This window comes from Cebidichthys violaceus, unplaced genomic scaffold (assembly GCF_023349555.1).
Source record: "Cebidichthys violaceus isolate CVI_PGR_0920_01 unplaced genomic scaffold, fCebVio1.0.p SCAF_17, whole genome shotgun sequence".
Classification (NCBI taxonomy): Eukaryota; Metazoa; Chordata; class Actinopteri; order Perciformes; family Stichaeidae; genus Cebidichthys; species Cebidichthys violaceus.
In genome coordinates, this window is record NW_027176340.1 from 671,508 (window position 1) to 696,086 (window position 24,579).

General features: G+C 48.7%; 2 protein-coding genes and 1 long non-coding RNA gene across 6 annotated transcripts; all 3 read left to right on the plus strand.

Annotated features, from left to right (window-relative positions):
- The first annotated feature begins 43 nt into the window (after window positions 1-43).
- On the plus strand, window positions 44-9,732 carry ptpdc1a (protein tyrosine phosphatase domain containing 1a). 3 transcript variants are annotated; one of them, XM_068711856.1, is made up of 10 exons: window positions 44-307; window positions 2,597-2,680; window positions 4,262-4,433; window positions 4,910-4,990; window positions 5,093-5,211; window positions 5,934-6,071; window positions 6,281-7,380; window positions 7,494-7,679; window positions 8,382-8,492; window positions 8,584-9,732. In XM_068711856.1, exons 2-10 carry the CDS (start codon window positions 2,605-2,607, stop codon window positions 8,695-8,697), a joined length of 2,097 nt encoding a protein of 698 aa, XP_068567957.1. In that variant the 5' UTR covers window positions 44-307; window positions 2,597-2,604; the 3' UTR covers window positions 8,698-9,732. The 3 variants fall into 3 exon arrangements, with proteins under 3 accessions (XP_068567957.1, XP_068567958.1, XP_068567956.1); XM_068711857.1 differs by lacking the exon at window positions 44-307 and having other exon boundaries at window positions 2,536-2,680; XM_068711855.1 differs by lacking the exons at window positions 44-307; window positions 2,597-2,680 and adding an exon at window positions 3,380-4,145.
- Window positions 9,733-10,596: 864 nt separating this feature from the next.
- LOC137873471 (uncharacterized) lies at window positions 10,597-12,875 on the plus strand. Its single transcript, XR_011103235.1, has 2 exons — window positions 10,597-10,646; window positions 12,086-12,875. It is a non-coding gene; the product is annotated as an uncharacterized lncRNA (long non-coding RNA).
- A 2,489-nt stretch (window positions 12,876-15,364) lies between these two features.
- Window positions 15,365-23,594, plus strand: wnt7aa (wingless-type MMTV integration site family, member 7Aa). 2 transcript variants are annotated; one of them, XM_068711860.1, is made up of 5 exons: window positions 15,365-15,504; window positions 15,622-15,902; window positions 16,149-16,375; window positions 17,987-18,258; window positions 20,578-23,594. In XM_068711860.1, exons 2-5 carry the CDS (start codon window positions 15,832-15,834, stop codon window positions 21,055-21,057), a joined length of 1,050 nt encoding a protein of 349 aa, XP_068567961.1. In that variant the 5' UTR covers window positions 15,365-15,504; window positions 15,622-15,831; the 3' UTR covers window positions 21,058-23,594. The 2 variants fall into 2 exon arrangements, with proteins under 2 accessions (XP_068567961.1, XP_068567959.1); XM_068711858.1 differs by having other exon boundaries at window positions 15,365-15,902.
- Window positions 23,595-24,579: the final 985 nt, after the last annotated feature.

The window sequence follows — 24,579 nt, forward strand, 5'->3', positions numbered from 1 at the left end:
TGTATGAACACAAACCCTTCAGTGTTTCTCAATGAGATAAACCATCAAACATCGACAGGACCACCGATGATAACCGAGCCCCGGCTGCGGTCACGTGACGTAGCGGCACCGTCCTATGACAACATGTCAGGTTGCTAAGTTAAGTTAGCTAGTGAGCTAGCTGCACTTAGCGGACCAAACGATGTGGCTAGAGACGAAGCCCGGTTTTCTAGGCGCCAGCGACACAACAACCCCGCGGTCGGAGGGATGAATCGGCCGTGTCGGATAGTGTGAAGACAACCCCGGACTCGGACGACAAAGGATAACCGTAAGTCAGGCCCTCTCCGGCTACACGCGCTAGCTTCAGCTAACGAGCTAACTAGCTAACGTTAGCATCAGTGGGGCTCGCAGCATCAGCACCACGACACTACCGTTACACACAACTTCACAGGCTGAGCGTAACGCCAGCCTTTCTGACAGTACGACCGCAACTAACGCAACGTCAGTGAGCTTTAACGTTCAGCTAAGTCTCGTTCAGAAGAGAGCTGACGTTAATGCGGCTTTGTTCAAGTGACCGAACGGTGATTTGTATCCGCCAGCACACGGTCACGGCTCCGTATCAGGTCTCACACCTGCACCGTTAGTCAGAGCAGGTGACGTGTGATGTCTGTTGGTAGTCCCGTATCCAGGACGTGTAACCGCGGGCTCCTGAAACACACCTTTGTCACGGCAGACGGCTTGTCATGAGAAAAGCACGGGTGTAATAACACCGTCATTACTGTCATTAAGTACAGTAATTAATTACACAGTTAATAACATGTTAACACCGACTGCTAGCTTTTGTTACCAAAAGCTAGGGAAGTAGCTCGATTGAGCTAATTGCAGAGTTTTAATTCATCTATTTCCATTCGTTTTTTATTGTGAAACATTTCGTTGATTCACGTTTTAAAGCCTAAGTTTGCACACGGCCCTCGTACCTCTCTCCGTTATTCACCACAAGACACATCTCATATTGTATGTATTTGACAAATGAGTTGATTTATTTGTTAAATGAATGAATGCGTCTGCTTATGATGTGGTAAAAGCTGTGTCTCCATCAGTTGTTTCCGTTTCTGTTCTTTTTATTCCCATAAATTCCACTTTGAATATTCCCGCCATGACAGGTTTAGATGAAGCGTGGTGTGAGGAGCAGCCATATTTCTTTATCAACACGCTCAGTGGAAAGTGACTCTCACGTCCCACTCTCGTCTGGGCCTTCACGCCGTCTCTCTCGTGTCCACCCACACTCCATGGTGGTGGATCCACACGCTCATGGTGTGTGGATCCAAAGTGTTTCGGTTCCATTTGCTCTCGATCGGTGGCCGAGTGGAGACGTTTATTATCCGTCTCTCTATATTAGCTCGGTGTCATATCATTGTTAATATTTCATGCGCTCACGTCACACTCGGTGGTGAAGAGCAGCCTTCTCGTTCACCGGCTCGTTATCGAGAGCTTCCTGTGAACGGTGCCAGGCGGTGTCGGGCTCCTGCAGGACTGGAATCGGGCTTCTTCTCCGGCCGTGATGCTGGAAACGCTTCAACCGGTGTCACACTAGGTCTTGGTGCCATGTTAGTAACAAGAAGAGTGGATTACAGTGTAAAAGAAGCCCAAAAATCAGCTGTGGGTAGGGAAAAGACTCTAACTTTACACCATCAGTGTTCACAGACTGCAGACACAGTGACGTCAATGTGACTCGTCTCTGAAGCTGTAAAGAACAACATGTCGAACTCGAGGTCCACAAACCAACGGGCGACGCCACGATGACCACGCCCACATCTCACATGCAGTGTATGGTACTTTGGGTGCTTTGGGTCTTTCTCATGATGTATTTTAAGTCTTATACTTCAACGGTTTAAAAAGAAACAAGATCCCACGGTGGTCCACCAGAAGAGACGGGACTTTGTCCTACAGCTGAAGTCACCACACTTAGAAAAACATGCTCACGATGGAAGGAGGAAGGAAGAAGACGAGAGGTCAGGGAATCAGTCGCCCGTCGAGAAGTCGCTCTGCTCAATTGTTAATGGAGCTGTGAAGGTGCCGAGTTTCACTCCTGCAGCGCCGGTTTAGCCCGAGGCCCGTCGCCGGTAACGCGAGAAGCGCTCGGCCCCCGGAGTGACGCCGACACACCGGGGACCAAAAATCAGATGTGCAAGGCAAGACGTGCGGCACACAATGGCAGGTGGCCGTGTGTTCGCCTGAATGGCTGATGAGCGTGTGCGTCGGCCCGGTGACGGAGGAGGGATCCAGCTTTCACCTCTCATGCAGTGTGAAGCGTTCTCACAGCGCTGGTTTGTAACTCACCACCAGGCTCTTCACCACCTGCCTCCCAGAGGTGCAGCCGTCAGCCTGACACGTGAGCCCCCCCCCCCCCCCCCACCACCCCCCCACCACCACCACCACCTCTCCCCTGGGTCGTCTTTGCCGAGCAACGGCGCTCCTCGCATCTCATTTGTGTGTGCACCTTGTTACCGTTTGCGTTATCAGCACCAACCCCCGAAGCTTCCTCTGTGTGTTTCCTTTCCTTTCCTTTTTTTTTTTTTTTTCCTCTTGACACGCAGTGTTTATCCTCCCGTTTCAGCCCCTGCCATGGCAGCCGGTGTCAGCATACCGAGCGACCTGCCTTACTCGGCCAGTGGAGAGAGCGGCTCGGAGATGGAGACAGGTAGGAGAGCTCAGCGCCACACACACACACAACACAAGAGCTGCTCGTTGTAGGAGGTGCAGACTAGAGACGCTCTCACTCAGGGAAGAGGACTTGAAGTGATGAAGAAGAAATTGGGGCAGAGTGGTAAATTTGCAGGCCGGCTTCAGCATCAAGACAAATCTTATAGGTGATTTATTTTGTGATGTGAAGCCTGTGAGATGGTTCATGTCTACTTCAGGCTTCAGATGAAGTCTGATGAATGTCTTTTCAGGAATCCATTTCTGTCTGATGCAGTCAGAGCTTCCTAAAATTGCTGCTTTCAGTCACGGTGAGGTGAACTTTTAACGAGCGGTGAAGCCGTCTCAGTTTAATTTCTACATAGTTATTCTTGATGCTCGTCATCGGTGACACCGGCTCGGATTTGGTGTAAATGGAGGTTCACCAGAAACTCCTTCAGCTCAGAGACCAGCAGAGACCGGCTGACAGATCCGGCTCTGTTGACACCTTCAACCTGCAGACGGGAGGAGGAGAGCTCAGCGTCTCCTCCTCCTCCTCCTCCTCCTCCAGCAGCTCCAGACTTCATACATGAGCCTTGAGAGTAGCTCACGTCCACACATACTGATTAAACACATTTGGATTCTTAATTCAGGGGGTGTTGCCCTTTAGTTGCTGTTGTTTAATAGCAGCAGGCTGTAGATTTAGTTTTAGAATTAATGTTCTCCATGAAACGATAGAGCAGCTCCAGCCGGTTCAGCTTAGATGTGAGGATGTTCCTGCTCTCCTCATGAACAAAATAATCAATTTAAATTGGGAAACTTTCAACAGGACAAAAGACGTGTTCTCCACACAGATGTTTAATTAGTAGACGTGTTCTGTGTGTTCTGTGCTCAGAGCACTGAACACACAGAACACCTCCTCTTCCAGTAACAAGCCGCCCCTCAGATCTGTGTCCCTGTGTGTGTGTGTGTTTGTGTGTGTGTGTGTGTGTAATCGGTGTGTGTGTGTGTGTGTGTGTAATCGGTGTGTGTGTGTGTGTGTGTGTGTGTGTGTGTGTGTCTGTGTGCAACATCCGCCCCCATCCACCTCCCGCTGACGACTTTGGAGATGGTCGTCATGGCGACACATCAAGCGCTGCCGATGAAACCGACCGGCCGCCCTCTCTCTTTGCTGACGGGCGATTGCGGAGCGTGTGATGATGATGATGATGATGATGATGATGATGATGATTCACCGTTGGCACAGAGCCGTCCAGCCGGTGTTAGCTCCCGTCAGCGAACAGAGACGCCGGCAGCAGAGAACATGCAGCCGCACCGAGGACGGCGCCCCGTAGCCGCGGAGACGGCGGCGGGGAGCGCGAGGAGGAGCGACCGCCGGCACTCGGCCCCGGACGTCCTGCCGAAGGTCCTGCAGCGCAGACGCAGCTCCGCCCTGGAGACGCTCTCCTCCTCCTTCCACAGAGTCATGGCGGCCGTCAGAGAGAGACGTAACCGCCACACTGAAGAGATGTTTTTTGACGATGGCGTCAGCTGCAGGGAGAGCGTGCGCTAAGCACCCATGACTGTTCTCAATCTGTTCTTGTGTTTCTTTTCCCCCCACCAGCCAATGCCAGGGTCCCCACGGCAAAGTACACCAAGATGGGGGAGACCCTGAGGCACGTCATCCCCGGTCACATGCAGTGCTCCATGGCCTGCGGGGGGAAAGCCTGTAAATACGAGAACCCGTCTCGCTGGAGCGACGAGGAGCAAGCCGTCAAAGGACTCTACTCGTCCTGGTGCGTGGGCCGGTCTTCATGCCGCTGTTGTTCCTCTCTGCTCTGGGCCCGGCGGGTCACTGGAGTCCACGTCAATAGTTACATGAAACGCCAATACCTTTGTTCTGCTTTTGGTTTTGCACTCTGGTCTGTTTTTAAAATGGAAACATTGAACAAGTGATGTGATGTTAGGAAGGTTTGTTCATGTATCACTCAGAGCCTGATTCATACAACGTTTTATTACTCAAACCTTTCTTTTGGTTATGGCTGATCTGATCTACAGTCCTCTCTCTAAGAACCTTTGACTCCAACAAGTCAACAGAACCTACATAAAACAAGCTGCGGTTATTTCTTGGTGATGTCTATGAGTTACATTAATAAGGTTCTTTGGTATAATGAGCTCTTTGAAGTTGTGTTTAACTTGATAATTACTCCACATTTCCACTTATTTCTTTATGATTTTTCTCCCCCTAACTTGTCATATTCTCCACTTCCAGGATTACTGACAACTTGCTAGCTATGGCGAGGCCTTCCACAGAAATCATAGAGCGATATAATGTAATGGATCAGTTCCAAAGGTACAGCCGTCTCCTTCTTTCTCGCCTCATTTGAATCTGAGCTTCTCTAGCGTTTAGCTGCTCTGTAATGGATGTGTTGTGTTGACCTGCCGCGGGGCTCAGGTGCGGCTTGAAGACGGTCATCAACCTGCAGCGGCCCGGAGAACACGCCAGCTGTGGCAACGCGCTGGAGCAGGAGAGCGGCTTCACCTACCGACCCGAAACCTTCATGGAGGCAGGAAGTGAGTGTCCAGAAACACCCAGACACGCAGCACACCTGAACCGACGCAGAAGCTCTCAGCAGCTTGATTACAACAATTAACAGTTAGCAGAACGAGCTGGCTAGCTAGCAACGAGTGGTTGTTTCCACAGAAGGCCCACTGATGTGGTTCCTCAGTGGGAGGAGCTTACGTATTAGTACACTAGAGAGGTAAACACAGATCCGTCTCGATCACATCTCGTCTCTGGTGAGTTCCTCTCAGAGGTCGTGACCTCTGTGTTTACATCGTCGATCGCTGTGAATGGAAATGCTCATGTTAGTGAGGGCTTTGCTAGCTCACTTCACTTCACATGCATATTAAATCGTGGGTTTTGTTTCTAAATGAAGAGTAGACAGCACGGCTCCAGAATGGAGGTAGAAAATCCATCTCAGCAGCAGGTCTGAGATGAGGGACTCCTGTGGATTTAACATTTACTTCACACCATCAATGGTTTGTGTCTTTCCACATCGGGAACGCGATAGTAACCAAGTAATCACCGAGGGATTCCGCTTCTGTTGTGTCTTTGGAGGTCGAGTCCTCTTCCTGAGAAGCTCTCCTGAGGTCTTTCCCCAAGAAGGATCCTCAGAGCATCAGCTGCTTTCTGAAGAGTCTGTAGGGATTAACTGCTGCACTTCCACCACTAACAGATAGATGCTGCATCACCTGGACCGGCTCTGAATTGCTCTGGCTTTTGTGTGTCTCAGTTTATTACTATAACTTTGGGTGGAAGGACTACGGTGTGGCCTCTCTGACTACAATCCTTGACATGGTGAAGGTCATGTCATTTGCCGTCCAAGAGGGGAAGATGGCTGTCCACTGCCACGCCGGGCTTGGAAGAACAGGTTTGTGACAGCGGTCCATTTGGCTTTTTGTTGTCGTTGTTGTTGATGTTTCTGTATCATTCTGTATTGTCCCAGTGGTGTTCCTTATGTATCCAAATCCAAACATTCACATTTTGGTGGAAGTACGTCTGTTTTAGCGCCGTAATTCTACGTTCTCAATGTCAGTCACATGTCAGTCTTGTATTTATGTTATTCGTTTCACCATGCAGGCGTGTTGTTGGCTTGTTACCTGGTTTTCACGTCCCGGATGAGCGCCGACCAAGCCATCCTGTTTGTGCGAGCCAAGAGGCCCAACTCCATCCAGACCAGAGGCCAGCTGCTGTGCGTCAGGGAGTTCGCCCAGTTCCTGGTTCCCCTCCGAAGCGTGTTCTCCTGCGCAGAACCCAAAGCGAGCGCCGTCACCCTCTCCCAGTACCTCACCCGCCAGCGCCACCTGCTGCACGGCTACGAGGCCCGACAGATGAAGAACGTGCCAAAGGTGGTGCAGCTGGTGTGCGGGCTCCTCGTGGACATCGCCGCCGACAGACAGGTGGTGATCGAGGAGGAGCGGCTGGAGATCCCCGACCTGACAGCCGAGGTGGAGAAGACCGTGTCCCAGCAGGCCCTCCAGCAGCTCGGGAAGGAGATGAGGGGGAAGGGGATTCCCGTCCCTGCTTGTTGGTCCCATCCCCTCGGCCCACCCGCTATGCAGTCCGGACCCCCCCAGGATCAGCCCCTCGCCAGTGACAACGAGCTCGACCCTCTGTGGAGGAAGCAGAATGCAGGAAGCCCCCTGAAGTCCTCGCTGTCCAACAACAGGAGGCTCAGTTACAGCGACTCCGTCCTTCACAAACTCGGACAATCGTCGTTCCATCTAGGAAATCTGAAGAGCAACAAACCAATCCACCGCCTGATCAAGCACTCCTTGTCTCACAGCAGCCTTACAGCTTGCGCCCCACCCAGATTCTACGACCTCTCTCCTCAGGACATCACCGCCAGCATTCAGGGCCTCGATGCCAACGCAGAGCAAGACACGGGATCCCCCTTATTCAAGAAGCAACTCCGCAAAGGGCTTCAGAGTTTGCCTTTCGACCCGCCTGGTCAGGGAAGAACACCGCGCTGTGGCGCCACGCTGCCGGCCTTATGGAACAGGAGCAAAGCGGTGGCCGGCGAGGAGCAGCCGGATGTGGGCGTGTCAGCGGGCCGAGGAGACGCCTTCGCCGCCTTCCAGTCGGAGCTGTCCCCAGAGGGCAGACGCCTTCTGGTGGCCAAAGCTCTGGCCATGGACCTGACGGACAAGGACTTCACCTCCAAGGTCTCCATGTGGCAGGTAGTGTACCGCAGGAACTACTCTCAAACATACCATGTAGTAGGGCTGGGCGACATTTAACATTCCTGTTTGATTTTGTTGTTTTCCATCCTCCTCTTCGTTGTGGCGAGCAGACGGAGCTGAACTCCAGAGAGGGAGCGTGGGAGAGGCTGTGCGTGGAGAGAGATCCTCTGGTCCTCTCCGGTCTGATGTGGTCCTGGCTGGAGCAGCTCAAGGATCCGGTCATCAGCAGCGAGGACGTAAAGACCCTCAGCGAGAAGAGCGTCAACCCACAGAGCGCCCTGGACTCGCTGGAAAAGGTAGCGGTCTTGAATATGCTCCACAGCGTCACTGTGTGAAGCTCTGTGACGCCGTTTAGCAGCGTTGTCCAGTTACACCGTAACACCAACTGTAGTCAGGTTATGTCAGAACAATAGAAGACCAGCAGCCTATATAGACACTCAATATAGACCTCACACAACTCTTCAAAACAAGCGTCCAGAAACCCACTAGAGGAGCATACACCACCCACTGGACCCACCGGACCCACCGGACCCACCGGACCCACCGGACCCACCGGACCCACCGGACTCGAGTCTGGAGCCAGACTGGATCACGCTTGCTATGTGTACAGTTCTTGCATTCTCAAATGTTCAGGCTGACGGTGACGTCCACGTAGGGTCTCTTGCATTCTCTCTAGTGTCCACCAGGGGGCGACTCCTCTGGTTGTATAGAAGTCTAGTCTAAAATGACTCTACTTCTCTCTTGATTTATTCCCTCAGTAAACATTGTAAACATGAGTTTATGGTCTCAATCTCTAGTTTACAGTCTTCTTCCAGTTCAGTCTAATCCAAGATGGCGACGGACAAATCAAGAGCTTGAGGCTTCATAGCGGTGGTTATGTCCACTTCTCACAGTCAGCGGTTTGAAGCCAAGGCCGTGTCATGGACTGTCCTTGGTTCATATGATTGCAGTGATGCTGTTGCTGCTTGTTCAGTAATCTGATGGTGTCGTACATCCAGGGCCACAGACTCACTCTGCTCTGCGTCCTGGACTGCGCCGCTCATCTCCTGTCGATGCCTGAAGAGGTGGAGGCCAGTTTCCTCCACCAAACGATAAAAGTGTTTACTAAGGTGAGCGTCGACGTCACGGTGCGTATCGCTTATATTAAGACGCTTGTTTTGAGGGCAGGAATGATCGTTTGTTCTTCTCCTCTGTCTCCAGATGGACCCCTCCTCAGAGAAGAGCGAGCCTCTGTACTCCACCCTCAGAGACGCCCTGACCCCCGTCCTCCACGAGCTGCGAGACAAAGCTGTGGAGGAGAGCGAAGACTCCTGATCCTCGAGGGGACCAGGGAAGACTCACACGGGGTTCCACTTTCACGTTTGGGCATTATTGTGTTCCGCTCATCGGACCCCGCTGAGATCTGCCACTCTTCAGTCTTTTGTCATTTGAAGGTTTCGTGTTTTCGTTTCTCTTAGTCGTCTCTAAGCACTGCCATCATCCTCTCTGTCCATGTGCCACCGTGCTCACTTCTCTGTTCGTCATCTCTTCTCAGTGGGATATATTCGTTATGTATTTCATTATCGCACCGTTATGTCGGCAGGAAGATGAGCGAGGAGCGTTAGCCCGACGTTATTTAAACGCGTGACTCGGGCTGTCAGAAAGCTGCCGGCCTTTGACTTCTTATTTAAACCAAAATGATATTTTTACACTGTGCAGATGCTACAACGTGTCTTATTTATTCAGACCTCCCTATTTAAGAGCGCAGCGATTGCTTTCTGTGAGGACGAGCCGCGCCGTCGTCTTAGTTCTGTAGAATGTAACGTGTTTTCTGAGGGTCAAATGCAAACTGTGGCTTCTGTTGCGGCGATGCAAGCTGGACGGGCCACGCGTGACGGGGCGTGTTCCTGTCGATCTCTATGTCCTCAATACCGCACCAAAAACAACCCTCTGTACTGTTCTGTTGTTCATGCATCTGTCAAACGTCGATCTGCCTCCACTGCTGCGTTCAGCGCAGCGCTGCCTGCCTCAACTCCACTGGCCTCTCGCCTGTGTGTCATGCTGCTGTGTGTAACGTCGCCTCGCCTGTGTGTGTGTGTGTGTGTGTGTGTGTGTGTGTGTGTGTGTGTGTGTGTGTGTGTGTGTGTGTGTGTGTGTAACGAGTCGGTTGACGCCTCGAGTGTCTCGTACGTGGAAACGATGTAATGTAGATCTGCTGACACGTTCTGAATGTGGAACACTGATGGTAATAATAATAATAATAATAATAAGGACATGAGACGTTTTACTGTGGGGAACTTTTCCGACCAGCACTATTTTGTCATTGTTCTGATGGGCTACTTCTTACTGAATTAAACACAACTTACTGCAGTGTGTGTGTGTGTGTGTGTGTGTGTGTGTGTGTGTGTGTTCTTATGGTGCGATCAGCTTCATCATCAGCGTTCCGCTCACAGAGGAAGAGCGCCTCCTGCTGTCGCCTCAGCGCTCAACATCAGATCCGTTAGACAAGAAACACTCAGTTGTACTTTAGAAATGTGAATGTTTAGTAGATAGTGTGTTTATAATGAGCATCATTGCTGCAGGTTGTTCCTGTTTCTTGGTTCTCAGTCCAGTAGATGCAGAGCAGTGTTCTGGGAAACCTGGACACAGTTGACCGACGTCCAGCCATTTAAAACACATTTCATCCTGTCACCTGTGACCCAATTAATGGTTGAAATGAGCCTCAGGGTTTAAAAATCAGTTTGCACATTTTATTGAGATTCAAGCTCTTAACAAAAACAAAAGATTTTGGGGGAAATTCAACATCCTTTTACAAATATTGTCAAATAATCAGAATCAGAACCATTTACTGCTACAAGGAATGTGTCATGGTGGCAGATTCATAACAAACAATAACATCAAACAATCAAGACAGTGCAAGAAATACAAATATGTCAACATTTACAATAGAATATAAAAGTATAAAATATGAACAGATAACATGACTGTAAACAAGTGAATTTAAGTGAAATGTTAAAAGTGTCGTTAAAGCAGTTAATTGATATTAACTGCAGGGATTATTCTAAAATAATCAAGCAGGTTACTGAGATTGTTCTTCACATTGATTGATTTATTTGTGACATAATGATTCATCAGTTCATTCACAGTTATTGCTGTAGTGTTCACTCCTAAACAGCAGGGGGGGGTTAATGAGCCCTTTAAGGTGGTTGTGAGCTGCGTCAAACAAACCCACGAAGAAGACGCAGTCGGAGGGTGTGGAGGAGCGGTCCCGACATGCCACTCAGGTGGGTAGACTGTAGTTAATTACACATTTCGATTAAATACACCTCAGTGTCCGGGCTCGTGTTCTTTAACACGCTTTATAGTCCCAGCTGGAGCGGTTCCGTAGCGGAGGAACCAGCTGCTGCTGCTGCTGCGCTGTTCTCAGTTATCTGTTTCTGCACAACCATGCTGGAACGTGCTGCTAGCTAGCCGTTAGCCATCGGGGTTAGCTAGCAAGTTGTAAGGAGTGGTTAGCTGACGTAGCTGGCATCATGCGGCGCAACGTGTTGAGCCCTTTAGATGTACTTCTGATTGACACATTGAATATGACTTAACTAACGGGGGAGGGGGAGGGGGAGGGGGGGGTGTCCAAATACGGGGTTGCGCTTCTTAACTGCCCAGTCACGCTGGCTAGTAATGAGAACTAAGCTAGTTCTAGCTAGCTTGCTAGCTTCCACTGCCTGTTGAAGGAGTGTCGGTCAGAAACGATAACTTTAATAACGAGTTGGCAAAATAACAGAGTAGCCCCCAATTAAAATGATTAATATGTGTGTGTATATATATATATATGTGTGTGTGTGTGTGTGTGTGTGTGTGTGTGTGTGTGTGTGTGTGTGTATATCATTCTTTAATATTATTGATGGACAACACTGACCCACTGTGTCACGAGCCTCTCCTCCCTCATTTGGCTTTAGTTCATTCTTCCTCAGACTGGTTTCTGTGGTGTTTAGTATATCTCCACGTCCTCCTTATGAAGTTATTCATCTCTCCAGCAAGTCGTCTTAAAGTCATCAACACATTAACGTTACATGCTTTATATCAGTGAATCGTTGTTCTTAGAGCTAAATAGTTAAAGATCATTTCAGGTAATCCATTGAGGATTCTCTGCGTTGTAAACTGGGTCTTTGGTTTAAGACATTTAGAACCATCTGTCTTTACTGGTGGATGTATCCTGTGATCCTGACACATCTCCTCTGGTCATCAGATGATGTAAACGGCCCCTTGTTGTCGCACCGCTGCTTCTTTCCCATGAAGCTCAATGAGCGTAAACATCTTCTCTCATTCAGACCGTTGTCTGCTGACGTCAGTAGAGGTGTTTATGTTTAATGTCTGTCGCAGGAAGCCCTGGTCTCCGTCATCGACAAGGACAAAGGAAGAAAGCGGAACCTTCCAGCCGTGTGTCCGGCCCACGTTTTCACAGCACAGTATTTGATGCGCTGCCAGCTGCTGTCCATGGTCCTGAACTTCAGATTGGTCTCCAGGCGTGTTGGTTCAGGCTCAGATCACAGCGTTACAAACCGCGTCGTGTTCTCGCTTCACTGTTCGGAGTGGAAGTGCGTTTATCGCTCCAGAGTTGAAGTGTTCTGCGTTGTTCACACCTGTCGAGCAGCTTCCTCAGCTGTGCTGCTGTTGATGTGGAGCCCAACTTCTCACCGCCCATGTGAACCTTTTCTCCACACAGGTGTCCAGCAGACCTGAATTCAGCCGGTGGTCGTCCTCGACCCGAGGAGCCTCTGTCTGCCACGGTGGGATGAGGTAGTAGGTTGTATAGTTTTAGGGTCACACCCGCACTGGGAGATAACTATTCAACCTACTGTCTTTCTCAAAGTGCCACGCACACGTCTCAGTGGACCCTCCGTGTCTCCTGAAGGCCGCCGCGGTTCCAACGGGAGAAGATGTGTCGCCGCGGTCGCTCTCGCAGCGTGAGGTAGTAGATTGTATAGTTGTAGGGTAGTGATTTTTGCCCTGATTGGGAGATAACTATACAATCTATTGCCTTCCCTGAGGAGTGGCATCTCTTCACTGTGATGTGTGAAACATGGTATTCATACGTTCATCTTCAGAGAGCTTTTGGGACGTCTAGACTAGAGCTGGACGATGTATCGAGCTCAACCACGTCACACCTCCACCGCTGTGCTGCTTGAGACGAAAGGAACTTTCCCAGTTCATGGACTCAACGCTAGAGGCTAGACGGATCAAATGCTCTGACAAAAACCAAACGTGTGAGTGAGTGAGTGAGTGAGTGAGTGAGTGAGTGAGTGAGGACTGTAATACGCCCGTCCATCGGTTCCTGCTGAAGCTGGCGCTGCCTGCTGCTCTCAGTAGAGACACCGGCTCCACGTCTCTGGTTGATACGTTTATGAAATATAGCTTCTCAACATGACTAACCCCAGCTCTGATGCTCTCTATGTCTGTCTGTGTCTGTCTGTGCAACCAACCTGTTTGTGATTAAATTGTTCACTAAAACACCACATTGTTCATCTCTTCATTTTGCTCCAAGTGCTTCTACATGTAGCCTGAGTGAATATACAGAATATTACGTATCGTAATATATATATATATATATATATATATATATATATATATATATATATATATATATATATATATATATATATATATATATATATATATCAACACCGCTGAAGATGAAGCTGTTCTAATAGTTCCTGAACACTGAGGCGGTACTGAATGATCCCACTTCTGTTGTGAGATGATGAATGTGTTATTATACAGAACATTGTGAATAAAGCTGCTTCAACAGATGAACACAAACTGACTGATGTACAGAGAACCTGGTCTGTTATTATTATTATTGTTATTCCACCGTGAGTTTCTTTCTGGGCTCTATGTGTACTGTACCCCCCCCCCCCCCCCCCCCCAAACAGGTCCATGCCCTGTGGAGCGTGGTGACAGTAGTTCCACAGTGATGCCACTAGATGGCGCTCCAGTCCTTCATCTCAAAGTGTGAACCGTTGAAGAGGAGAAACCGGGTCTGGTCCTGACTCTTGGTTCTGTGCTACACCTCTTCTTGGTTCTGCACTTGTTTTTGCTGCTCTGATCCGTTTCATTTAGGAAGTTTTCAGTTCTGATTCCTAATAAAGTCTTTAAGTATGTTGTTCTGCAGACGACCTGTACTCTAACTCATACATGGAATGTTGTTAACGTGTGGATCTGTTGGTGGTTCAGTAAAAGTATCAGTACTACAACATCACAATGATATGTATAATATGAGAATACAAGGACTGTGCTCATGTTTTACTTCAGTAGGAGTATTATCAATAAAATGTACTGATAGTACATTTATTATGGATAATTCTTATTGATCCGTTTCAATGTAAGAAGCGTGTCAGAGTTATTGTAGCTCTGTTGGTCTGAAGCAGTGCATCACGTCTGAACGTTGTTCTTCTACTGTCAGATGAATGAAGGAGTGAAATGAACAACATTTACTTTTGACCCGTGGAGGAGAAGTATTTAGAGATATCAAAGTAAAGTACAAGCAGAGGAGCCCGGGAACAATGAATCGTCCAACGTCTGTTTGACTTCTTACAAGTGAACATGTTCTGCTTTCTGTGAACAGAACCTCTGAGGTGAGAACAAGACGTCTGAGGACATTTCACAACCAAGTGAAGTGATCAGCAGCGTAGCTTGTTGTGAGGGTAACATTCAGGTTGTGTGACATCAGGGCAGCGTCTCTGGACTAACATCTATACAACTGATGGGATGTTTGGAGATGTTACTCTGGTTAGTGGACAGAGGTCAGCTCCATGTTGTTACAGAAGTCTGTGAAGAGAGAGATGCAGCTACAGCACACAGCTGGGTCAGTGGGGATCAACCCAGTGATGGGGCTCGTTGGCACAAATGCATGACTTTAATCGTAATCTAAGAACGTGTTTGTGATTAGAGAGGCCGGACTCACACGTCTACAGATGTGCTCCCTGTTTCATTTCTGCAGCCAGCTGTCTCACAAAACCACGGCCTGAAGTGAAGAGCATCTTCACTTAAGTTAAAGGAGACTGTGAAAGCCAGAGAATAATGAATTCATGAATAGAGATAGCAGCCCTGTGAGTAAAGGTCTGTACTGTCTCAGTGTTTGGCTGCAAGGATGGAGGAGCTGGACAGATGTGCTTCATTAAAGTATTCAGTAAACTGCATATTAGAAGTCAAACAGCACTCAGAGTTTATGGACGACCGTTTTGAAGCCTGGAGTTCTGTGTTTTGGCCGTCGCCATCTTGTCTTTATGCAACCAGTGAACGGAAGTGACCGTATTTGGACTGTGGGGGAGTAGAGACGCTGTATAGCGACCTGTCAATCACCGTGTAGCCCCGCCCCTAAAGCATCCCCTGCTTTATGGTGTTTGACTCTAAATGTTCCATAATGTACTAAATGAACATCATGCTGTATTGAAGAAGACTGTAAACTAGAGATTGAGACCATAAACTCATGTTTACAATGTTTACTGAGGGAATAAATCAAGAGAGAAGTAGAGTCATTTTAGACTAGACTTCTATACAACCAGAGGAGTCGCCCCCTGCTGGACACTAGAGAGAATGCAGCTTTAACGCATTTCTTTGGCTTCACTTCTCAGAACAGGTTGTCTTCTGTATTTACAGTAAAAACGAGCTTTTCTTCTCTGCATAGTGTGTGTTAATAAACTTCTAATGTGTGTTATGCCAGTATTAACACATGGTAGTGAATGAAAAGTACACAGCCCAGTCTCCCCGACCTCAAAACTGCACTTGAGTACATGAAAATGAAACGCAGCCACGGTCCACCACCGGTGCGGTCCGCATCACGTGCCATGTGATCTGACGGGAGATGCGGGGTCCCAGAACGTGCCAAGACAACAGGCATACGGTGGGAGGGGCGTTCATTGTGTTTTTTTGGGGGTGGGGGGGCTGGATAGCTGGTTGTCTGTCAGACGCGCAGTGAGCGCGGAGGATGAGAGCTCACGACCTGCAACAAGCGCGACATCTCACCGGCTCCTTGAACCCTCAGCTGGACGCAGGTCTGCGCGCGCGGAGGGACCGATGAGCTGAGCGTGTACCTGCAAGCTGCTCAGAGGCAGATCCTCCGCAGAACACGCCCTGATAGAGAAGGTAGACACACACACACACACACACACACCCACACACTCTCACACTCTCTCTGAAGCCGGATCACTGAGGAGCCGAGCTGCGCACCTGGAAAACAACAGCCCCAATGCTCCTCCGCAGGCTCGCGCCGCCGGACTCATACCACCAAATGACATCGGGACGCGTTCATCGCCACGGACTTTGGTTTGTCCCGAGGAGCTCTTTCATTGACGCGCGCGGCAGCTCGGAGCACCTGGACACCCCGCGGGACTCTGCGGAGGAATAGAGGCCGGTTTTGTTGCGCCGAGCGTGAGCGTCGTTCCACCGGCTGGCTGCGGCCGAGCGAGCACCATGAGTAGGAAGACGCGGCGCTGGATCTTCCACTTCTTCCTGTGCCTGGGAGTGTTGTACCTGAAGATCGGGTGAGTTATTCTAAGAACATCTGAGAAATAAAAGTTTCCACAAAAGTAAGAAGTATTTCTGGCTTCGCTTCTCTTGCAATTCACTGATTATTACATTCATGTTGGCGGAGGCGTCGGAGCTCTGTACATGTGTGAAGAGTCAGAGAAGTGTCTGTAATGTCTCCAGGAGATAAAGAGTCTGAAAACACCTGCAGAAGCTGCACAGCGAACAGCAGCCGCGTTGTAACCTGTCACCTCCGCCCGCAGGGGTCTGTCCTCGGTGGTCGCACTGGGAGCGAGCATCATCTGCAATAAGATCCCCGGCTTGGCCCCCCGTCAGCGGACGATCTGTCAGAGCCGACCCGACGCCATCATAGTGATCGGAGAGGGGGTCCAGATGGGGATCAACGAGTGCCAGTTCCAGTTCAGACACGGACGCTGGAACTGCTCGGCCCTGGCAGAGAGGACGGTGTTCGGGAAAGAGCTCAAAGTGGGTATGTTGCCCTTCTGATTTCATCCCAGCCGGCTGTGCGCCAACAAAACAAATACACTAAAACAACAGGCCTGTAAATATCCACTGATCGAATGTATGCGGTTGTTTTGTGCTCATATGACATATGACCCTAGAAGTCTATGATAATGAGTATCAGTATGAATATGACTCGACTAGAGCTGCTGGTGGTGAAGCAGACAGCTGCTAACTGCTCATTGAGCTGAGAGCTCCTCTTCATCACTGAGCTCCATGTTGTTGAAACATGTCATCGTCACAGTTATTACTGAGAATGTGTTTATTGATTACTGCACAATATCACAGCAGCAGCTCACTAACATAGTGAAACACGGCATGTTTTCCTCCATGAGTCGTACGCTACCTTTACCTTTTAGGAAGTCATAAAAAAAAAAAGAGTTTAGAAGGTTGCTATAATTTGTCAGAAGAAGAAGAACCCAACAGGGCATTCCTCCCACTTTGACCTCTGACACTTTGACAAACGTCTGCGAGTCGCAGCGCTCGGCCTCGGTGCATCTGCTCCCGGTGGGGAAAGAAAAACAACCGCAGACTGTTCATCCCGTGTGGAACAAGGCTCGAGGCGATGTTCTCTCCAGAAGAGAAGGACTGCGGAAATAATCAGGGCAGAGTCAGGTTTACCGCTCTGGTGTTCAACCGTCGGTTCTGTTAGTCCATTGTATTACAATGCCTTTAATGCGCCTCTTTAATACGGTGTGTTTCTAGTCTGGTGAGTGACGGTGATGAAGCCTCCTGACCCTGGAACCGTATGCAGGTCCATGTTCTCCCATAGCTGGTAACACGTGGAGCTACATGCTGTCTATCTGCTCTCAGCTAAACCTCCGTCATGTATGTTCATAAATTACCCTCCTCCTCCTCCTCCTCCTCCTCCTCCAAAAAAGAGCTTCAAGTTCAGACAAGTACTCTCTTCTAGGTTTACAAATCTTCACCTCCAGGTCCTGCAGCTTTGGCTGGGGATGTTTTATGAGGAATGATTTTTTTTAACGCTATATCCTGAGAAATCATTTCCGCGTCGCTGGACCCGATGAGGTTCCAGGTCGGGTCCAGCTGGTCCCGCCACACGGTCCGTCTGAGTCCTTTGTTCTGTCTCAGCAGGCTGGAACACCGACAGCTGACAGGAGCACTGTAGACTTGGGATCGCGGTTGGCAGCGATGCAGCGATGTTCGGTACAGTTGACCTGAAGCGCTCAGATTTATGGAGTGGAAATCCGTCCACGTAGGGAGGCTCTGCACGCCTCTCAGACGCACCTCACGTGTACGAAGAAGGCCATGAATGATGCCAAACATCTTTCATGTTTTATCACCCGCTCATAATTGGTGAATTTGATCATAACTCATCCCAAAGACAATGTCTTCTCTTCCATTCCAAACTGCTCTGTTGTCTTCTCGGAGCTTCTGCTTTAACTGAGCTTGATTGAGCAATTGGACTTGGCTCGTGTGTTTTATGATTTGGTCTGAGGCAGCTATGCCAGGTATGCGAGGAGTCTTGACAGTGCCTGAAATAGTGAATCCTGGTTGTCGGGCAATTGTGATTAAAGTATGCATTTTTTCTTCCTTCTTCTTTCTCTCCCAATCGCAGGCAGCAAGGAGGCCGCGTTCACCTACGCCATCATCGCAGCCGGGGTCGCCCACGCCGTCACCGCGGCCTGCACCCAGGGGAGCCTGAGCGGCTGCGGCTGCGACAAGGAGAAGCAGGGCTTCTACAACCAGGAGGAGGGCTGGAAGTGGGGCGGCTGCTCCGCGGACGTCCACTACGGCCTGGGGTTCTCCAAGGTGTTCGTGGACGCGCGGGAGATCAAGCAGAACGCCAGGACTCTCATGAATTTACACAACAACGAAGTGGGACGCAAGGTACGTCTTATTCTGAAGTCTGACCTCTCGGTTCATTTCAACGGATCCAGAAATCCACTTCATTTAATTTTTCATCTGCAGTAGATGCTTTGAGAAGGATTAAAGGGATAGCAGCTTTCTGTGAAGTTTCAAAAGTCCATGGCTGGCTTTCGTTGGAAAACGCTGTACCAGGAGTTCAACCAGATATATGTGCAGAAATGTACAGTAAATAATCGTTATTAATTAAGTTAGGAACATTGTGTCATTATCTCATAGGAGAACATGTGTTGGGTCGTCATTTGGTCGCACATCTAACAACGAGTTACACATGTGATGTTGGTCGATTTAAAATCATTTTGCAAGTTAAGAAAGTTGAAAATTGTCTTAGGTTTGTTTTGTGTGAACTCGCTCAGTAAAGAACGTCTCTCGACACCATCGTGGCCTTTACCCTGTCTCGCTAGCTGCCTCAGCTACATTCCGATGTGTTTCATCAAGCATATGAAATAACGAAAAAACTCGAAATAACGAGTGAGACCCGTTGTTGGTGTGATCCCATCACGAACACACTCAGGCGCTCTAATTTCTAGTCACGTATATTTTACGGAAACAGTTTTATAACAAAATGACGGACAAAATGATCTTTTGAATTGACAAACATTATACGTGTAATTTATGGCTCAATTCAAATGGGATAAAAGAAAAGACTCGTCTCTCGTCGTTGACTATCATGCATATTTATTTCGGAAAAAAAGGTCCCGTGGGTGGTCCAGAGGAAGGGGCGGGGCCTTTGCCTCTCTATTGCATCGCATAGATGCGTATGAGTGGTTTCATAACTTACTGTAGATCTAGTTTCTCATGCGAGAGCAAGAGAACTATCCGTCGCTGCAATACGCCCCGTCGTAATGCTGCAGATGCTGCAGATGTTTTCTGTGTGAGAGTAAAAAATAATCTTCTATTTTCTCTATTCGTGAAACGTCTTCAATATGCATTACTTTGTACTAGACTAGGAACAGACATGAAAACGTGTATTTGGAGGACTGTGCATGTAGACGTTGAAAAGCTGAGGAGTGAAAATGCGTACAGAGATATCATGTTGGTGTCATGGTGACAGGTCTTTATGTTTGAGGTCTGTCACCAGTCAGTGTGTGACACGGTGTGTGAATCTCTTAATACGCACCTACTGAACTGATAGCTCTGTAATTACTGTAGTAAGGCTTTCATGTTTAATTGGAGATGTGTGTGTGTGTGTGTGTGTGTGTGTGTGTGTGTGTGTGTCACTGCTGACCTTTACACTTCTTGAGAAGAATAAACAAAAAGATGAAATGGTGTAAAAGGTGCCGCGGGAGGCTTACAGCGGTTCCGTTAGACAAACAGCGGCAGCTCGGTTGGCACTTCACTGAACGCCATGAATCAAAAGCTTGCCGGGTGTCGGGGGCACGACCGCGCTAAGCCGCATGCATCCAGGGCTTTTGACAATTACCCCGCGGGACTCCAGAGAGTCTGAGGCCACATCAGAGGGGAGTGATTCACCAGCAGGGTGAGGCGTTCGCTAAACGCCGGTCGAGGGTTCCCACTCAGTGAGGAGGAGGAGGAGGAGGAGGAAGAAGGGTGAGCTGATGCCGTTCAGCCCGCGGCACACGGAGAGATGGAAACGGGCCTTTTTTTTTTTAGTGCTAATACTTTTGTACTTCTGTAAGATTTTGAAAGCAGGGCTTTTACTTGTGAGCGAGTATTTCTACACTGTGGTATTACTACTTTTACTTAAGTTGAAGATCTGAGAACTTGTTCCACCACAAAGTATTTATCATTCTTAACTCTCAATAGCGTGACACACATGAACCTGGAAGGGTTCGTTTCCTCCGTGAATGTGTTGTCAGACTCACCCTGTCTTGTAAAAAGAACGGCTCACACACACACACACACACACACACACACACACACACACACACACACAGCTACTGGCCATAGGGCGACATACTGTAGCAGCTCTGAGGTCTCTGGAATGCTTACATTCATTTGGAATGCTAGAAAACTTTTGTCTCAACCTGTTGAACTATTCATGCAATATGTTAGACTCGGTATTTCTGCAAACTCATGCGTTTCTCACTCGCTCATTGTGGGAAGACGGCAACAAAAGAGCCGTAGGAAAGAAGAAGAATTCTTAACTTTGATCTTTTGATGGTTGGAGAACATCTAATTTATCGGGCAAAGCTCGATCTGAACAGATGAAACACTTAAATGTGACTGGATATTAGTTGGGGGGCTGCAACTCTAGCACACCTTTTGGGTTTGAAACTTTGAAACCGTTGCTGCATCTCAACTTTCCCCTCTACGTTGTAGGTCCTGGAGAAGGGCATGCGTCTGGAGTGCAAGTGCCACGGCGTGTCGGGATCCTGCACCACCAAGACGTGCTGGACGACGCTCCCCAAGTTCCGCCAGCTGGGATACGTCCTCAAGGAGAGGTACAACCAGGCCGTGCACGTGGAGCCGGTGCGGGCCAGCCGCAACAAGCGCCCCGTCTTCCTGAAGATCAAGAAACCCCACTCCTACCGCAAGCCCACGGACACGGAGCTGGTCTACATCGAGAGGTCGCCCAACTACTGCGAGGCCGACCCGCTGACGGGCAGCATGGGAACGCAGGGCCGCCTGTGCAACAAGACGGCTCTGCAGCCCAACAGCTGCGACCTGATGTGCTGCGGCCGAGGATACGACACGCACCAGTACTCGCGCGTTTGGCAGTGCAACTGCAAGTTCCTGTGGTGCTGCTACGTGAAGTGCAACACGTGCAGCGAGAGGACAGAGGTGTACACCTGTAAATAGAAATACTTATCGGGCTCGTGTTTGGACGAGCGTGGAGAGCGACCGCCGATCTCGCAACGATCGCGACACCCGGTTCCTCCAACGCGTGTCGATTATACTGATGCCAATGGACATCTGCCGGGACACCGGACCGGACACCGGACTGATTTGAATGCCATTTCCTGCCCCGGGCTGGACTTCTCTGCTGGCATGACTCACCTCAAGCAGTTGCTTTTACTTCTAGACTAATAATTTATTAAATGAGAAAACTACTGATGATTTTTCTGAAAATTCACTGTTGACTAAATCTGGTTTTAAGTTGGTGTAGACGCCGTCAAGTGGACTTAAAAGCATAAAGACTTTCTTTGTTTTAACAAAACAACTTACACACTGGAGCTCGACTGACACACGTTTGCAGCTCATGTGCTTTACGCCTAGCAGAGGAACGTTAAACTACTGATCCCGGGCTCGCTGTGATAGTATCGTCTCTGTCCCCGTCCCCCCCTCAGTTTGCTGCTAGTTGTCTGGAATGTTGCAGAGTTTGTGACTGAGCAGCAAGATGAACGCCACTGGGAGCGAATGCGAGCTTCCAGACACGACTTCCCCCTTAATGTTGGTCGATAGAATATATTTTGTAAGAGATTATTTTTATATAATATTTTTTTTAATTTATTTTCTATCTCTATGTAAGATATTTTCCCTTAGCATTTCTAACTGTTGCGTTACTGAGTTTGCCACTGAAGCACTGTTTTTAAAAAGTGTGCCTTGTTCCTCTGCGGTGGAACATGATGATGTTGAATGAAATGTGCAGCATTGTGTTTGTAACCCACTTCAGGAAACCTGATCTAACCTGTAGAGAGACAGAGTCCCGGTGCCACCGCCATGCTAGCTGCTGTTCCGCTAACGTTAGCTTACGAGGCTCAGCTTCATTCATCTGCCTTTCTGAAAAAAGTAAAATGTGTTTTTGCGGTTTACCATCCATAGCCTAAGTTCAACTAGTACCTGCAACAGCTCTTGCCATTCAAATTCAAACACATAATTGTTAGCATAATGCTACTATACATTGTTAATGGTGCGGTACGCCTGCGGTACGTATTAGCAGTAATACGCCATTGTAGCTGTGGCTAATCTCTGTTAGCTACGATACCCGCCCTCATGTTTTTGTCATCTTTCCATCTTTTGAGCTGTAATCTAAGCGTCCGGGTCGTTCTGCCATGACTAGCATGACGATGATGATGTGCAAGTAACGAAGGTCTTTAACGGTGTTTGTTAAAGGCTGCTAACAAGGACAAATGAATAAACATGAATACACTAGCTATCCATCTAGACTTAGGGATTGAACCACATGACCGACCCATTCTCACTCCCAACTCGTCAAACTCCGACTCTCGGGTCTTTGGCACGATACAGCCGCCATGGTGCCCCCTTTAGCAACGGTATGAGACGCACCGGGCTTTCAAATCTGCATCATTGTTAGGCTTCATAGCAACCGAGAGAGAATAAAGAGGGAGGAAATCTGTTGAGGGCGGAGGGGAGGGGAGGTCGGACGGGTCAAGCAAACACAGGACTTTCACCCAGGAGACTGCTGTTTATGTCCACGATGACTTACGCACTTAACTACGCCGGTTACCCAACAAGCGTACTTATTCTACATAACAAACACACTTATTTTAACCCAAACCGTGATGTGTTCCTCAGCCTAACCAAGTGCCTTTGTTGTACCCAAGTAAACCTATGTTGGAAGTTCATTTTAAAAGACACTGTATGCAAACAACGACACAGGGGACGACTTTGAAAAGAGAAGCGTCACAGTTTGAGGCGTAGGACCACCACACCAGGCGCTGGTGTTTAGCGAGCTGGGAGTGAGACTGTAGAGGTTTTTATATTTCAGGAACAGAATGTGGGAGTTACAGTTTCACTGTGGCTCTCTACGTGGATAAGCACTAACACACAGCTCTACTATGGGGCTCTTTGTCTATTCTAAGCAGGGCTGGGTGTCACTTCATATGAAATATTGTTAGACGGTCAAAAGTAGAGGGATTGGGGAGACACGGACGGTGGAATGATATCCAGTAAATGTCCATGAGTGGACGTGAACTTGGGGTTCACTGTCGGACATCTACACCTCCAGGACATCAGCTGTAAAATAAATGTACCTGAGTCTCTAGACAACCAACGCCAGACCAAGCATTCAATCCAATCTTCTAATACTTGATGGCCTGAACTTAATATACTCAGCCCCAGTGCTTCATCATATAACAACCAACCCTGACAGGAGTGACCAGTTGTACGGTACTCAGTACTGATGACAGAACTGTTGCTGGTTATGAGGGCAGAAAACAATGCAGTTTATTCTCGTTGTTAAAAAGACTTTCTAGTGAAGTGACATTCAGCACGGACTCAGTCCTCGTTAAAGCGTCTTCTTGCATGCGACTGAACTGATGGAGCGATGTCACTGCTGCTGTAGCTCTTAAATCAGAGGTCACTGTTGACGTCTTCCAAGTAGAACCACGTTGTCTTTTCATTCATCTTTTGGCTAATAAAAGTTGTTGTTGTGGGAGGTCAGTTTGTATTTGAGACACATTTTTCAAGTGTTGTGATGAGGATGGATCAGAGTGAAGTAGGTGTGATTGAGGGTTGCGGGTTGTGTGTGTGTGTGTGTGTGTGTGTGTGTGTGGGTGGGAGTGCGGAGCTGCCGGCTGATGGATTACTCTGACATCTGCTTCATTCACTCCTCAACGACGTTGCTACAACAACCACACTGTGCCCCCCAAAAATGCTCTCGGCCTCATCAAGAGGCCAGACTGCCCATTAACAAAACGGTAACCATGCAAAGCCCAGATCAAATTTGGACGCTATTTATTTTGTGGAAATGGCAAACGGGACCAAAGCGGGGAAGGGGGTTGGGGGGTCGGGGGGGGGGGGGGGGGGGGCTTTACAATTGCGAGGAGATGATGTCAAGAAGGATTTCGGTCCAGGCAATAGAAAAGGTCTTCTCTCCCCGGAATAATCGGCACAAAACATTCCTCGGCTAAACTTCGCCTCAATAGAGTGACGCTCTGAAAAGGCAGCTGGCCAAACAGCCTCACTAAGAGCAGCGCCGAGGCTCCGTCACTGAGAACCTGACAACGTTCTCCAGTCTGACGGAGCGCCGGCTTGTTGCCGGCTTCACTCTTCTGTTCACAGGTTCTACAGTGACGTGATCCACAGGACACCTGGACATGTCCCGTTATCTGTCTCATGATGCTCCTTCTGTTCATATCAGAATGAAAGCACGGTTCACAAGCACTCTGGGTAATATGACCTTTTCAAGTATCGTAGCGATTCCCCTGACATTTGAGCATAGTACTACTTGAAGTTATGCCAGAAGTACTACTATAGTACACTATAACATGGTAGTTCACTGTCGTACTTCAGCTGTCAACTCCAAGGTCAACGAGGAACTTTCAATCTCAACTTTTAAGACGACACGGACAAGAAGTCTTTCAAGAAAATTGTGAAAACTATTTGATGTCAAACTGAACATTCATCACATAATAACAT